General features: G+C 38.8%; 1 protein-coding gene across 3 annotated transcripts in view; it reads left to right on the top strand.

The window, feature by feature from the left end:
- The window catches only part of ASB5 (ankyrin repeat and SOCS box containing 5), a 40,558-nt gene that overhangs the window by 13,211 nt on the left and 12,042 nt on the right, over positions 1-15,305 (top strand). Inside the window, exons 1-3 of one of the 3 annotated variants that reach the window (XM_060778687.2) lie at positions 4,637-4,999; positions 12,363-12,442; positions 14,317-14,424. In XM_060778687.2, coding sequence (XP_060634670.1) covers positions 4,876-4,999; positions 12,363-12,442; positions 14,317-14,424 — 312 coding nt within the window. In that variant the 5' untranslated portion in view covers positions 4,637-4,875. Of the gene's footprint in view, positions 1-4,636; positions 5,000-8,705; positions 8,894-12,362; positions 12,443-14,316; positions 14,425-15,305 lie in introns of those variants that run through there. The other 2 variants (XM_060778688.2, XM_060778686.2) reach the window with 2 other exon arrangements.

Here is a 15,305-nt window from a genome sequence, read left to right as displayed (position 1 = left end):
AGACACATCCTGGCTTTCTAGGTACAATAGACTTTTAAGTGGTCATGAAAGGAATGTGGCATATTCAGTCCAGCATGTGTAAAATACAAGGCACCAGCATTAATCATCCCCCCTCCCAAGCTATGATGTAAATACTTCATCAACGAAAGATGTGACCTGTGGTTTCTTTATTATGGCATAATAGTTTTGAATGTTGGACTAAAACCCTGGAAACATGGGGTTTGAATCCCTGTTTGTCCTTGAAAACCCAGTGGGTGGCCTTGGGCAAGTCAAAGGATGGCACCAGAAAATCCCTAAAGAAAATACATCATCAGAGGTTTGCCTTAGGGACACCATAACTTGGAAACAATGACACACAGGAATAGCAGTGATTTAGGATTGGGGAAGCTGTTTTTGGACAGGCACAATTAGAAGCATGAGAAAAATGTACATGACCACCGTCAGTACTAACATGTAGCCTCAGTGTATTTGCCTAGATCTCATCCGAGCCTACCCAGCCAGTTTTAATCATGAATTTTAAACATACTATATTTGAATCTTTGTTCTGTGCATCCTAATATATGTATTTTGTAGAAATAAGTTTTAATGTGTGTTTTCTATATAGTGATTATGTATTTTAGCTATGTTGTGACTATGAAGAGGCAAATAAGAAAGACTATTATTATTATTAATGATAATAAGGATATTAAAATTGATACATGTTCCATATACAAAGAAACATTCATAACTCTTGCCATTCACCTATGTTTTCTCTTTTCCCTTTTATGATTGGGAAAGAGAAAACATAGGTGAAGTCACTCTGCAAAAGACACTCTCAGGGAATGGAACGTTTTTTTTACAGAATGGTGGGTTCTTATGGTCAAGCATGGCTTAACTGTGAATTTCATGCGTTGAGAGCTAAGTAGACTAAAACCTTGTGGTTCATTCAAACTAAGGGCCCTTCCACATAGTTATATAACCCAGAATATTAGGGCCAAAAATCCCATAATATCTGCTTTGAACTGGGTTATCTGAGTCCACACTGCCATATATTCCAGTTCAAAGCAGAAAATGTGAAATGTTATTCAGCTGTGTGGAAGGGCCCTAAGATAGTTCCCAAATGAGCAGTGACTCAAGAAAGGCTTGTTGAGGCATAGGCTTAGTGAGTTGGCTTTTCCTTCCTTTTATCTTTCCAAAGAGCAGAAGAAAAGGTGTGAATAAAGTCCTTAACTGGTCTCAAGGAGTCCTTAAGGCTCACGCTGCATTTTCATTTTCCATTTTCTTTTCCTACTCAGTAAAGGTTAAGAAGATGCAAAAGTAACTGAACTTAGACATCAGGCAGCTGTTCCTCAAGGCTGTGGCTTAGAAGCTGCACTCCTACTCCACTCTCCCTTCTCTGAGTGTTGCAACATGGAGGTTCTAAAAAGGAAGATTTCATGGCATAGTCCAACTTGAGAAGCTTGGCAGATTGAATTTGGTCTCTTTCCTGGAAATTTTCCTTATGTGCAGAAACTTTCTGTATTGTAGTGAGTCAGATGAACTTACAGAGATGGTTTAGGGGTACCATGTTGCATTTTCTGAATGACATTTCCCACTTTTCGTCTACGCTTTCCTTGGTGTAGTTTTCAAACAGCTTGTTCAGTATACACGTAGAATTGTGGTAGACAAAGTGTGGTGCATGGGCTTCATGCAGTCCCAGGATCATTATTTTGACAGCCTCTCTGAACCATCCAGGGGTCTGTTGCATGCACATGCAATGTTTTTGTTCTAGAATTCCCTTAGATGCACTCATCACAAAGGCCAAGTGAAGTCTCCTGCTTCTCCTGGCTTTGCTGAGAAAGGAGAGAGGCAATGGGTGAATTCATTGGAATTAGCACAACACAGGAAGCCCCCCATATTGTGGGGAAAGTGTCCGGCAACAGTTTCACCTTGGTTATGGGCAGGGCCTCTGCCAGAAGTCACACAATGTTGTGTAATGGTCGGTTTGGGGCTCTGTCCATTAGATGGGGTGAAAGCGTTCAAGGGTGCTTTCACCCCATCTGATGAGGTCCTATGATGGCATTTCTACTATGTTTGGAGCCCCCCTGGACACCTCAGGAGTAAAAAGGAAATTTTACATTTTAAAAATCCTTTTTGCCTTTAAATGTTCCAAAATATCCACTAGGAGGTATGGAGGGTGTATTGGCAAGCCCTCTGAGTCAATTTATTCCCAGTAGAAACCTTTTTAGAAACATGGTGAAAATGCTTCATGTCTCCTAGAAACTTTTAGAGATAAATGTACATTTGAAGGAGGAGGTGTAGCCCTCCAAGGTCTCCTAGGAAGCTGATGCTGCCCCCTAGATTTCTACAGTTGCTCACTCCTGATGTAGAAGGAGTCTACTGGCAACTTTTTAAAGTAACGGAAGCATTAACTTTGTGTAATTCAATCCAGTTCTGTGCAACATTCAAGCATTAGATATATTAGCAGGGCTACCTAGTTATAGGAGATGATTGGAGAATTATGGGATTACAGAAAGATTCAGTTGGGGCACTGGTCATTAACTTCAAAGAGTTTTGTAGGATCTGAAATATTCACATATGGTTCTCTTCTTTTCCCCTTGCCTTGACTCATACATTGTTTTCTTCAGGTTGGCTTTCATTGCATTTAAGGCAGGTCTAAGGCGGTCTGATGGTAGTGGTGTCAAGAACTGTCAGTTCCTCAGAGGCAAAAAAACTAGTAGGTGAGAATGCCCTGGGGGTGCAGCCTGATAGCATTAAAGTCCTGTGTTCAGATGAAGACCCATGGGAATAAAACAAAAAAAAATACTGTGCCTATTTAAGGGAGGAGTGGTGGTGTTGGATTGGAGTTTTTAGCTTTTATCACAACCCTGTGTGGTTAGGGTTACTGGGAGTCTCAGGCAAACAAGCCAAAGTGGTTCCTTAAAGTGCCAAGCTTTGGTGCATATTATTACGTATATAAGCATGAATATGTTTTCATGCACGTACATACAGCCATGCATTTAAATGTGTAGTTACCATATCTCCTTCAACATTATATCTGGGGCCAATCTATTTGTCCCTTTAATACGATGAAGTGGGTGCATTAGCCTGGGGTGTCTGAAGTGGGTGCATTAGCCTGGGGTGTCTGAAGTAAGAGCTGGATCTTTGCAGGTACGGGGTGGGGGGAAGGCTATGGGGACTTCTTCCTGCTATTGCCATGCGTAATCCCAGTGGGCAGTCTCCACGTGCTCAAGCACCCTGGGAAGGAGGGATGCCAATGTCCCCCATCCCTCCCTGCTCCTCGTTTCACCTGAAAACCTACTGTCAATACCTCAGGAGTAAGGTATGAGACTTCCCTGGTGCTCCTGTCACGTGAAAATGACTCTCCGGGAGCTTTGGAGAGGGGAGGGGACAATTCCCGCTCCATAGCTCCTGGCATCATTTTGACATGATAGGAGCTCTGTGGAAGCTTTGTGCTTCAGTCCTGAGGCATTTATAGTAGATTTTTGGATGAAACGAGGCAAGGGGCCAGTGGCCATATCCCCCTCCGGTGACAATTGGGAATCATCATAGGTGGATATCTATCCACCTCCCCTGCCAGAAATGCGGGATTTCCCCACCTCCCATGTAGCTTGAAAATTGGCATTCAAGATGACAATTTCACTCACATTTGGGCCAGTGTGGAAGGGCCCTGGGGTGTATGCAAACCATTTCCTAGGAGGATGGCCTCACCATGAATGGAAACCGCACTACAATCAGTCACATCTAGTCAAATGTTTCACCAGTGAGAGTGAGGACATTTGACAGAGGCGCGGGAAGAGAGGCTAACAGGGACCCAGATGTAAAAGTTTAAGATATGTGGGTTGGTGAATAGATTTAACACTCCTTCTTAACATATCGTATTACATATCTGTGTACACTGACCTCAATTTACAAACCTAAATGTTTAAGCTTCCTTTCCTAAATGGAAACCTGTTCAAATGTGTTGGTACCTGCAGAAGCTTAAGTTAGTTAAACAAAACCCCACAAGATAAGTACCTCTTTTATTAGTCATTTCACTTTTGTAACAAGATCGGTGCTCTATTTAATCTGTGCTGTAACTTTATCCTAAACTCGTCTCTCCTCTTTGCTTATTCATGCATTTGCTTCCAGCATCACAGCATAATTATTTAGTGCCATGGCTAAAGGATAGTTACTCTCATTTATGAAAACCTACTATTCATGCTGCTTTTTGAGTCAGTGTATGCTACATGAGTTTGTCGGAAAAATAAGAATAATTCTTATTTCTTATGCCTGGTTCTAGGAGCTATACTTCCAGCAAACATCTTCAGACTTTTTAATACCATACCAGCATTGAAGCATTAAAATAAACATTTGTTTCCATATTAAATCTCATTTCAGTTGCAAATATTAGTTAACACAGCCATGAATCCTATAGCTTTAATTTTGTAAAATGCTGCAAAATCATAATAATCATTATTATTATCATTAATATTATGCTTGTCTTCAAAGATCCTTAGTGGGTATGTTTCTATTATTCCCCTTTTTATGTACAGAGAACTAATATGAGAAAATTCTTTAAGCAAAAACCAAATACTCCTTCCTATTCTACGTGATGTAAACAGACCCAGGCTGCAGCTAAGCTGATTTTTTTCCCCTTTGCTTTATAAATAGAACATGCCAGCGCAATCCTTTCCCTCTTGCGCTCTAGAGGACAGTCCTGCTTCTAAATGTTGCTGAATTGGTTTCTGCGTACAAGCTTTTCTACAGGAAGCTGTCCTAGAGCAAGCACAAGCATACCCTTTGTGAGCAAATGTCAAGGAGGACAGAAAGTAGTTTGTGGGCGTTCCTCAGGGGAGAGCATCTGCATTAATGACACACAGGTCTTGGCAGGAGGGGAAATAACCCGATAAAATTATGTCCACCAATGCTGCGGTTGTGAAGAGCTGCAATAAACAGAATCCCTCAAAGAGAAGCCTAGAACGCATAGGGGAATGTCCTGCAAAACGAAAAGCTAGCTGGGGTATTCTCACCAGCCAAGGTCAGTAAAGCAATAATTTAGCCAACTGGTCGGGCACTAGAATTTGATAATGTAATGAGTTTTTGCATCACCTATTTAAAATGGTGTTTTTAAAAGAATATTCAAGGTTTAAGTTTAAATATTCATCTTATGTTACATGTTAAGTTTCCTTGTGTATGCACTTGTTTTAGTCTATTCTGTTTAATTAATATCACATTAATTATTACCTTCAAATGCATTCTGCCTTTGCAAATATTGAAGCCACATTATATATAATGCAAAGTAAAGCCTGTGTTACTAAGTACTGAGGATTGTTTACAACGTGGAAGGGGTGGAGTAACCCTTTATGCAAATGTACAAGTGGAGATAAACAAGGCAGGGGACCTTTAAAGAATGGTGAAATGTAAACATGTCACAAAAATGAATATAGAATTGATTTTCTGGCTACAGAAATATTGCAAGTCATACAAATTATGCTAGATTACAATAAGAAAGCTGTAAAATCAACAATCTAGTGTCCCTGTCAATTATGTTCCCTCAAACCAGCTCACATAGATATTATCGTCCATCTGGCCATCCAATTATTTCTAGGTCATTAGAAATTACCCGACTGTATAGAATCCATTTGCTCCAAATTAGGTTCAGACTGGTTGCAATGCTCCCTATATGTTAGAATATTAGGATTGAGATTTTCCTTTCCATTATAGCATCAACAACATATGTGGATCCTCCTAATCCAGATCTTAGATGTTCCATATTTGGGGGAAATGTATCCAAATGTTCAAAGAAACAGACAATAGCAAATGTTCAAAGAAACAGACAAAAGTGTGTTTCTTTGAACATTTGCTATTGTCTAGCAAATATTCAAAGAAACAGGCAAAAGTGTGTTTATATAATGTTTCAAGGAGCTATTTAAATCAATACAGTTCTGATTATTCTAAGTATACACTTAATTCATGTTCCTGAGAGGCTGCAAAAAATAGAAAGTATTATCATGTTGTAACAATTCTTTCTGTCTTTTCTTCCTTTGAATTTTGTTTATGTATTCATTCATAATAAATACCATCTGTTTACCACACTAGCATATTATGTGTTAGGTAGCAGATATTAAAAGCTTATGCTAAACCAAATGTGACCCTACACATTTGTTGGCTTTGTTTTTATGGATTTAATTATGTATACTTTTGTTTAAAATGTTGGTGGAGTAGGAACTGACCTAGTTGATTGTCCCTAACTTGGGGCACAACCTGAATCCTGGCTCACCCAAGTTCACTTAATCCAAGGGAAAGCTGTGTCAAGCTGTTTTCCTGGGGTTAACCCAAATGAACCCTACTGGGCTTACCAAACTCACACTGGCCTAAGTGATTAATGTAAATGTGTTCTAGAGATTCCTAGAGAAAACATCTCTCCAGTGGAAGTTGACCACTGGAGGACTTTGATATTACCTGAGAGATAGAAAAATAGCATTCTTTATTTGTGACTTTTCATTTTTGCTCCTAACTCCAGCAAATGTGGAGAACGGACTGTACAGGCAGTCCCACAAGTTACAATCATCTGACTTTTTGTTAAGAACAAGATGAGACAACAAGAAGTGATAAAATCTACCTCTAGGAAGGGAAATTCACTTCTGGAAGTGTTATCATGGGGAAAAGGTATCTCCACTGAAGCTTTATCACCAATCTTTGTTTCTACTACAAGCCAAATTTTTCAAGATCCACTTGTCATAGAAAGTGAGGTGAAATCTTGTGAATAGAGGCACAGACTAAAAAACACCACACTGCTATTAACCCTGCCCTTTGCTATCCAAAACTTAAAATATTTTTGATTGGTGTTACACTTGTAAATGTACCTATTCCAACTTACAAAAAAAATCAACTTAAGAACAAACTACAGAACCTATCTTGTTCATAACTTGGTGACTGCCTGTGCATGGCTTTTGTTGTGTTTATTGTTACTGTGACTTTCAAGTCATTTTTAATCTTATGGCAACCCTAAGGTGAACCTTTTACAAGGTTTTTCAGCAAGAATTGTTTGGATAGGGTTTACTATTGCTTTCCTTTGAGGCTGAGAGAATATGACTTACCCAATGGGTTTCTGTGAGTGACTGTGGATTTGGGCCCTGGTCTCCAGAAGCCCCAGCTCAGCACTCAAATCACTAAACCTTATGGGCTCACAAACTAAATGAGACCATCTAATATTACTATAGTTTCCATAAATCACGATCTATACCCTGTATTTCCGTTTGGAACAACGGCAATTGGGGAAATGGGATTTAATTTTCCTCGTACCATATTTTTCCAGTGTGAGTAGATTTCAAATGTTGGTTTTTCTTTCTCCATAGTGAGAAATAGAAGTAACTATTAAGTCTTGTGCTTTCAGGGCAAACCTTGCCCCGTTTCTTGTCCCAGCTTTCGTTGGGTGCCCCGATTTGTTTTTGAAAGCCTCCTGAGGGTTTTTTTTTCCGGACTGGGACCCTGAAATTTGGACCACTATAGGGGAGGGGGCTTCCCACCTACTGGCACCGCTTCCCAAAGTTCTTCATATCTGGCACCTGCTGTTGCTCCTCTGGAGTATGGTGCTCAGCTGCAGGCAGGCCCTGAGTCCATTTGCAGGCCCCATCAGCCACCACACACGCCCCGCCATACTCTCAGAGAGAGTGTGTGTCTGGCAGGGCCTGCAGGCAGGCCTGGAGTGTGCCTGTAGCACACTCCACACTTCCCAAATGCACACTTCCCAAATGCAGGCAAGGAGGCAATTTCAGCTTGACATGAAAGCAGGCTTTTGTGTTGAGTACATTTCCATTTGTGTAGGGGGCTTCGTGTTTCTGAAGAAATGGAAGACACGAAAGATGAATGAAATGGTAGGAACAAATTTCTCGCACATGACTAGTAACCGTATCCTTTTTGTCTTGGCCACATTACCAATATTGGCTGGATTTGGGAAGTGTTTACTGAAGGCTTAAAGTCTTTTCTTCGAATGCTCCATTCTAAGCATTTAACTCCAGCCAGATTTTTTTTATAGTTTTTGTGGAGACTGTATCTGTGTTTCTTGGTGAAGGTGGCAGTCCCCAAATGTTGTGTGAGTGCCCTGTTGATCAGTAAAAACTAAGTACAGTGCATGGGGGATATTTTCCTAGCCTTTATGTGGATACATGAAACCATGGATAATAAGGAGCCCTAATCAAATAAAGGAATTCTGGTCCAAGAATACCAAACAATCATACTGCAGGATATAAAAAAATGTGAGGATATATTTAATGTGGAAAACAAAATCACATGTACTGGTCCGTAGATACAGAGACTGTACTGTATAGTATGTGATCAAAAAGACACTGGGCAAGAAAAATCCTGCAGTTTTGGAAAACTGATAGTGCCCTTGGTCTTGATTACATTTTATTAGATTTATCTTATACCTTCATGGCATGAGCCTGCAATAATTTCTACTATTTTTGGAGCTAAAAAAGATATATATTGTTTATTGCATTGCTCTCTCACAATAGTCATGGGAGGTAGATAATTGTTCCTGTTGTATAGATGAGAAACTGAAGCTAAACATCTCCCCATCCCCAAACCTTAAAATAAATTTGCAGCAGATGACTGATTTTCATTCGGGACTCAGCCCAAATATCTGTTCATAAGAGATAATATGTACACACACGCACACACACACACACACACTATTGCTTTTAGTATTCCTGCTGAGCATGTAAAGCCTGGGCTTTGGGCATCTGTTTACTGCATTAACTGTGCAGGTGAAAGTTCGTATTATAATGAGTAAGGAGCTCTTTCTAAAAATGGCTGGAGTCTACTAACAGGCATCAGTTAAAGGGGACGGGTTTGGGGGTTCTTTTATTCAAAATGAGCAGGATTTATAATTGCGATTGGCTGGAAACCCCCTGGGGAGATGGAGATTTAGGTACTGTATGCAATTTTTAATTTATTCCTTATCCTTGCCTGCTTGTTGTGGTGTTTTAAGCTTCCCTCTGCAGTATTGACGGAGCTGACGGCTCTGTTCCACGTATATTAGATACCAGATGGCTTGGAATGCCGAGTCTAAATATAGCAGCAGCACTTTCCATTTCAGTCAAAGAGAATAGAAGAGAATAGACTAATATTCTTGAATACCACCCCCCCCCCCCCAAACAACCTTAAAAATATTGTTTAAGAGATCCAGGGTGGTTTGGAATGTGGTATTATCTCCATTAACATTAATAGCAAAGCTTCCATGTGCATGATTAGAAACATAATAACCCCCTTAGGGAAAGTCTTGCACCTTTGCAAAAGGAATATACCTAGAGTACAGGAATGTTATTAAAACTTTGCTATAAATTAATAATGGCATAAATGAGTAGTCAGTATCTGCAAGGATATAGTGCTTAGTACCACACTCATACATTGCAACAGTGCTTGATTATTTATTTATTTCTGAGAATTCGCATTCTCTATTATTTTCATTGTGGGATGACTTTATAAAACAATGGCTGGATCTCCACTGCCATGTAACACAGTATCTAATCTCAGATTATCTGCTTTGAGTTGGATTATATGAGTCTACACTACCACATAATCCAGTTCAAATCAGATAATCTGGATTTTCTTTTGGCAATGTAGATGGGGCCAGAATTGAAAAGAGCTGTTCACATTTCAGTTATCTTCTCTTTGTTACTAGATATTAACCCTTACCCAGGTCGGGATGCATACTTCTCCACTAGTCCATATAGTTTGTTAGGGAAGCTGTACTGCAGAAGTTTGGACTCAATTAACATCATCGGTGACTTTCCAGATGTTGTTGCACTGCCACTTCCAATATCTGTCCCCACTGGAAATGCTGGCTGAAATTTCAAAAAATATTTTGAAAATTAAATACATTACCAAAATACATTTAAAGATACATTTTAAAGGTAGTTCTAGAAGCATAAACACCTAAAAAACAAACAAACTCAGAACTGCCAGAGACTCCAAATCTTATTGATGGAAGTCCAGTTGAAATAATACAGTTGTGGCTGCCCTCTGGAAATTTAGAAAGAAAGGAGCCAAATGGACCTTTCAGGAAGACATTTCATGGTCAAGGTGCTGCTACAGAGAAAACCCTATCATGCAAAACCACCATACAGTATATGGTATATGCTAAATACAGTTAGTATATGCTTTGGTTAGGTTCCAGGATCTCCCACGGATACAAAAATTCGTGGATGCTCAAGTCAGTGGTGGTTACTAACTCTTGATTCTCCAGGTGTTTTGGACTTCATCTCCCAGAATTCCTGACAGCTAGCCAAGCTGGCTGGGGATTGAAGTTCCAAAATCTGGAGTGCTAAAGTTTGGAAACCACTAGTATAGGAAAATTATATCCTTTATATGTAATGGCAAAATTAATGAGTGCTTTTTGGATTTTCAAGCTATGGATGGTTTAACCTGTGGACACAAAATCCATGGATACAGAAGGCTGACTATACATAAGATTTATATCGAAAATGCAAGTGCACAGTTCTGTCCAAATCCATCTAATATAGACAGTAGAGAGAAGAAATGGAAAATATTCTACATAGACAACTGATCTGTTAAGCTTAAATATATCTTAAAAAGAAAAAAATGAAATTTTTTAAAGGAAAACACAGTCTGTTTGTAAACATCACTGTCTTTGTAAGCTTGGTGTTCAGATTGTGTTGAGTAAATGAATACAGCATATAACATGTGAAGACGTGCCTTGAAAATGGGGGAGGGGAGAAGATATATGACTGGATGTGGGTGAGCGTAATAGCAGAATGTTAGTGCCTTTTCTATTTTCATCCGTAAAATGTGAGTATATGAATGTATGTGGACACAGAATGGGGGCATAGTGCAATGTATTGGCAAAAGAAGATAACCAAATATCATGCCACAACTGTAATATCAGCAGGGTTTGTTTGTTTGTTTGTTTGTTTGAAGTAGCAGAGCTAAACTCGTGAACTTGTTTCATTTCGGGTCTTGGATCTTTGAGAAAAGCAAGGTAACAACAACAATATGAAATATAACATAGATGATGAACATAGTTTGCATCAGATAAACTGACCTTGCCAACACTGTCCTGGCTTCAACAAAATCTGTAATACTGGTATCATTTCAGAATGTCTGAAAAAATTTAATAGGGTACTTTATATGCTTCGTGCATTTTGATGCAAAACAAATTGGCAGAAAACAGTGCTGAATTTTCTGCAGTGGGAATGCACCAGAGTAGATGTATACAGCAACCACTCATCTTCAGGGTTGTTCAAATATAAATATGAACTTGGGAGAATTGCTCCAGAGGAATCATGCTCAATCCACTAGACAGTCACCAGAGTTTTCTCAGTCCTTTGAATCAGAGGTTTTGTGGTCCTGTGTGCTTTTTGCTGAGATCAAAAGTGGGAGGGTGTGACTGCACACTTGTCTTACCTCTAAGGACCCATAGATATTTGAATGGTTCCTGTGAAAACAGAATGCTAGACAAGATCACCCTTTTGCTTGAGCCAGCAGGGCTTGTAATTTGTTCTTATCTCAATTTCTGGAAATGTTCTGTTATCTAAATCACTGGTTCTTAAACTGTGGGTCCCGACCCCAAATGGGGTACCCATAGTGCAATGTTGGGGTCCCCAAAATTGGCAGCAGTAAAGGTTTTCTGAACATCACTTAGTGGCTGTGTTTCACGTTTACATTAATTTGTTGAGAAGTGTTTGCAGTGAACTCTGCAGAAGATGCTTCAGTTGTACTTCATAAAAAGAAAAATCATCATGTCTAGCAAGTGCTGATTTGTTACCAGTAAATGTTTGATTTTTATACCTATTTTATATATTTATTTATCTGGGTCATGTAAAAAAAATCAGGTCAAAAGACTTCTCAAGTGGAAAAGTATAATAAACCCTGATCTAAATAATACCAATCTGGCTAAAGTCAGACCTGTGAAGGACTAAAGCAGGAATAGACAACTGCAGTGTGATCAGGAAGTAATTCTCCACCTTGGTGCTTTCTAGGAACCATGTGAAATTCACTTCTGTTTTTTTTTTTTTTGGGGGGGGGGGGAGAAGTTTTTTACATAAATCACGGAGGAGTCTACCTCATTTAAAAGGTGAAAGGTTATCACTGAAAGTTTCCCTTGAGAGGCAATGCACTTATTTTTTGCCAGAAAAAAAGAGGTCTTGGAGTGAGTCTGAGGGGATTGCCCATCCCTTCCTTAGAGGCAGCAGCATGAAACTCCAGACTTTTCTGCCTTTAGAAAATAATTAATTTGCTGCCCCTCAAAGGATGTCATCTGTACTTAATAAGGACAATGCATGCTTAATTTTTGCGTCTTTATGTGTATAGTTTTTATCAATTATTTTATAGTAATGGAAAACTGTTTCTATAAACTGTATGGTTGCATTGTTCCATAGGTTCTTGGGCAGATCGTTCACCGTTACATGAAGCAGCAAGCCAAGGACGCCTTCTTTCTCTAAAGACTTTAATTGCACAGGTAAAAAAAGATAAAATACTTAAAGCATGTTTCTCCCATCCCATTGTTTACTAGTATCCAGTGTTAAAGTGAAAATGACATTTTGGTATCATCTTTGTTGTCTCGTTTCTTCAAACTTCTTTGGGCTAAAATGGCACAGTTCAACCACTTTTAAAAATGTCTCTTAGAACATTTTTCAGTTGTGTAAAAAATTGTATTATCTGAAAATGTTTTTGGTTGTGAAGATTAACACATTTTAATAAAAATTAAGACATAATTCATATAGTCTCATTTCGTAAGAATAAACACAGCAAACGGACAATTTTAGAAAAAATCCTTGTGCCATTTTGATTTGTAGAAAACATCAATTAAGTGGGTGTTATTGTAGATCTAAAACTAAATGATCTAAAGCAGGGTTCCTTAAACCTTTTAAACAGAGGGCCAGGTCACAATCCCTCAAACTGTTGGAGGGCTGGATTATAATTTGGAAAAAAAACATGAATGAATTCCTATGCACACTGCACATATCTTATTTGTAGTGCAAAAAAACACTTTAAAACAATGCAATAATTCAAATGAAGAACAATTTTAGCAAATATAAACTTATTAGTATTTCATGGGAAGTGTGAGCCTGCTTTTGGCTGATGAGATAGAATTGTTGTTGTTGTTGTGTGCTTTCAAGTAGTTTCAGACTTAGGTTGACCCTGAGCGAGGGCCGGGTAAATGACCTTAGAGGGCCGTATCTGGCCCCCTGGGCCTTAGTTTGAGTACCCCTGATCTATAGCTTTAAATTAGTTTGGATAGCTGAGCATCTGAAATATATTTTTATTGTCAACGTAAGCAAAAATATAAATATTATTGGGAAAACACTGGAAAAAAGCCCAAGCACGCTACAATTTAGAGAATCACCATGTTCTTCTATCTATTTCATGATAGTGATCAGTGTTCTAAATGACATAAACACAGAATATAGACAGGTCTGCAAAATGGATAGTGTTCTACCTGGACTCCAAAGGAAGCCCATCACTAGATGGGCTTGTTAACATTTTCCAGTAACTCATGTCTTGCTCTCTCTTCTCATACAGAGAGTCCCGGTACTTCCATACTGCTCTTTCAAAAAATTTACCTCTATTTTTGAGTAATTTTAAATTCCCACAGTTCCAAAAATAGTCAAGGGTATAGGTTAGAAAGACTTCCATTTTACTATCCTGTATGGCAAAGCATTTTACTCAAAGAAGTAAGTGGTAGCCAAAGACTTTAATATGCTGCAGGAAGTCTGTTCTATGATTTAGAACTATCCAAAAAGCTAAAATTATTTAGGGAATAGGGTTCAACACTGTGAGTTATTCTTTTAAAGTCAAGAAGAAAACCTATGGAGCCTGACATGAATCTAATGCCTACTGTTATGTAGCTCTTAGTGTAAAATAATGATGCCAAACACAGGAGTCTACAGTTGTTTCAAATAGGGCTGTAAAATCAAACTAACAGCTACAGATGATGGGCTATTCTAGGTTTATAAACACTGTTATTCAGTAGCATTGGTTGCAAATGACAATTAACTATGCTTGCCACGGATATATTGCATTAGAATGTATGTGTCTGGAATTGTTAGGCAAAGCAGATTTTAACTAAGGAGACATCTAAACTAGAGAGTTAATGTGGTTTGAAACATTGTACTTCAACTGCCTTAGCTCAATTTTATGAAATCCTGGGAGTTGTAGTTTTACGAAGGTGTTAGCCTTCTCTGTCAATGAGTACTGGCACCTCACTAAACTACAAATCTCATAATTCTATCGTATTGAGCCATGGAAGTTCAAGTGGTGTCAAACTGCATTAATTTGACAGAGGCTGAATAACTTTAAGGAGCATCTGTTTATTTCTATGGTTACCTTTAGGGATATAATGTTGATGCTCTAACCATTGACCAAGTGACTCCGCTGCATGAAGCCTGCCTGGGAGATCATGTGGGATGTGCTAGACTCCTTCTTGAAGCAGGAGCAAACGTAAGTATTACTTCATCCTGTACTTCCTATGCTGAATTGTTAAAATGCCAATGACATTATTTTTGAGTATTTATTCTTTACTATAATTTGTTACTGATCATTTCTAGGAAATGTAATGTATTGATATAGTAAAGGTAAAGGTTTCCCCTGATATTAAGTCCAGTCGTGTCTGACTCTGGGGAGGTGTGGTGGTGCTCATCTACAATTCTAAGCTGAAGATCCAATGTTGTCCGTAGATACCTCCAAGGTCAGGTGGCCAGCATGATTGCATGGAGGCCATTACCTTCCTGCAGAAGTGGTACCTATTGATCTTCTCACATTTGAATGTTTTCAAACTGCTAGGTTTGCAGAAGCTGGGGCTAACAATGGGAGCTCACCCCGCTTCCCGGATTCGAACCAACCTTTGAATCAGCAAGTTCAGCAGCTCAGTGGTTTAACCCACTGTACCACCAGGGGGCCCAATGTATTGCTACAGCAACACATTAAACAGATTGGTTTTATCATTTACTTAATTTTTAGCAAAGGTAAATTCGAGCTCCTTTACTATTTAATTTTAGCATTTTAGCATTAATGCTAACAGTTCAACATTCTGAATTAAGAGTAACTTAGTACATTTACTTAAAAGTAGTCTTTAAAATTTCTTAAACAAGTTTTTTTTAGGGCAGACCTTCCCATGTGCACCACAATATGTAAAATCATAATATATTAAGAACAACAAAACAGTGACAGATCATGTATTAACAGTTGATAGAAGGAAAATTCACCAACTTAAGAGTTCTGAACACTTTGGGGATGCTCAAAATGGTACACAAGTTCCTGCCCTACTTCTTTCTCTTGGTTGTCATCTTCTACACAACATCAAGAGTTTTTTTTATCGTGAA

This window comes from Anolis sagrei, chromosome 5 (assembly GCF_037176765.1).
Source record: "Anolis sagrei isolate rAnoSag1 chromosome 5, rAnoSag1.mat, whole genome shotgun sequence".
NCBI classification, from domain to species: domain Eukaryota; kingdom Metazoa; phylum Chordata; class Lepidosauria; order Squamata; family Dactyloidae; genus Anolis; species Anolis sagrei.
The sequence above is the reverse complement of the archived record's forward strand: the minus strand, read 5'-3'. Positions and strand labels throughout refer to the sequence as shown.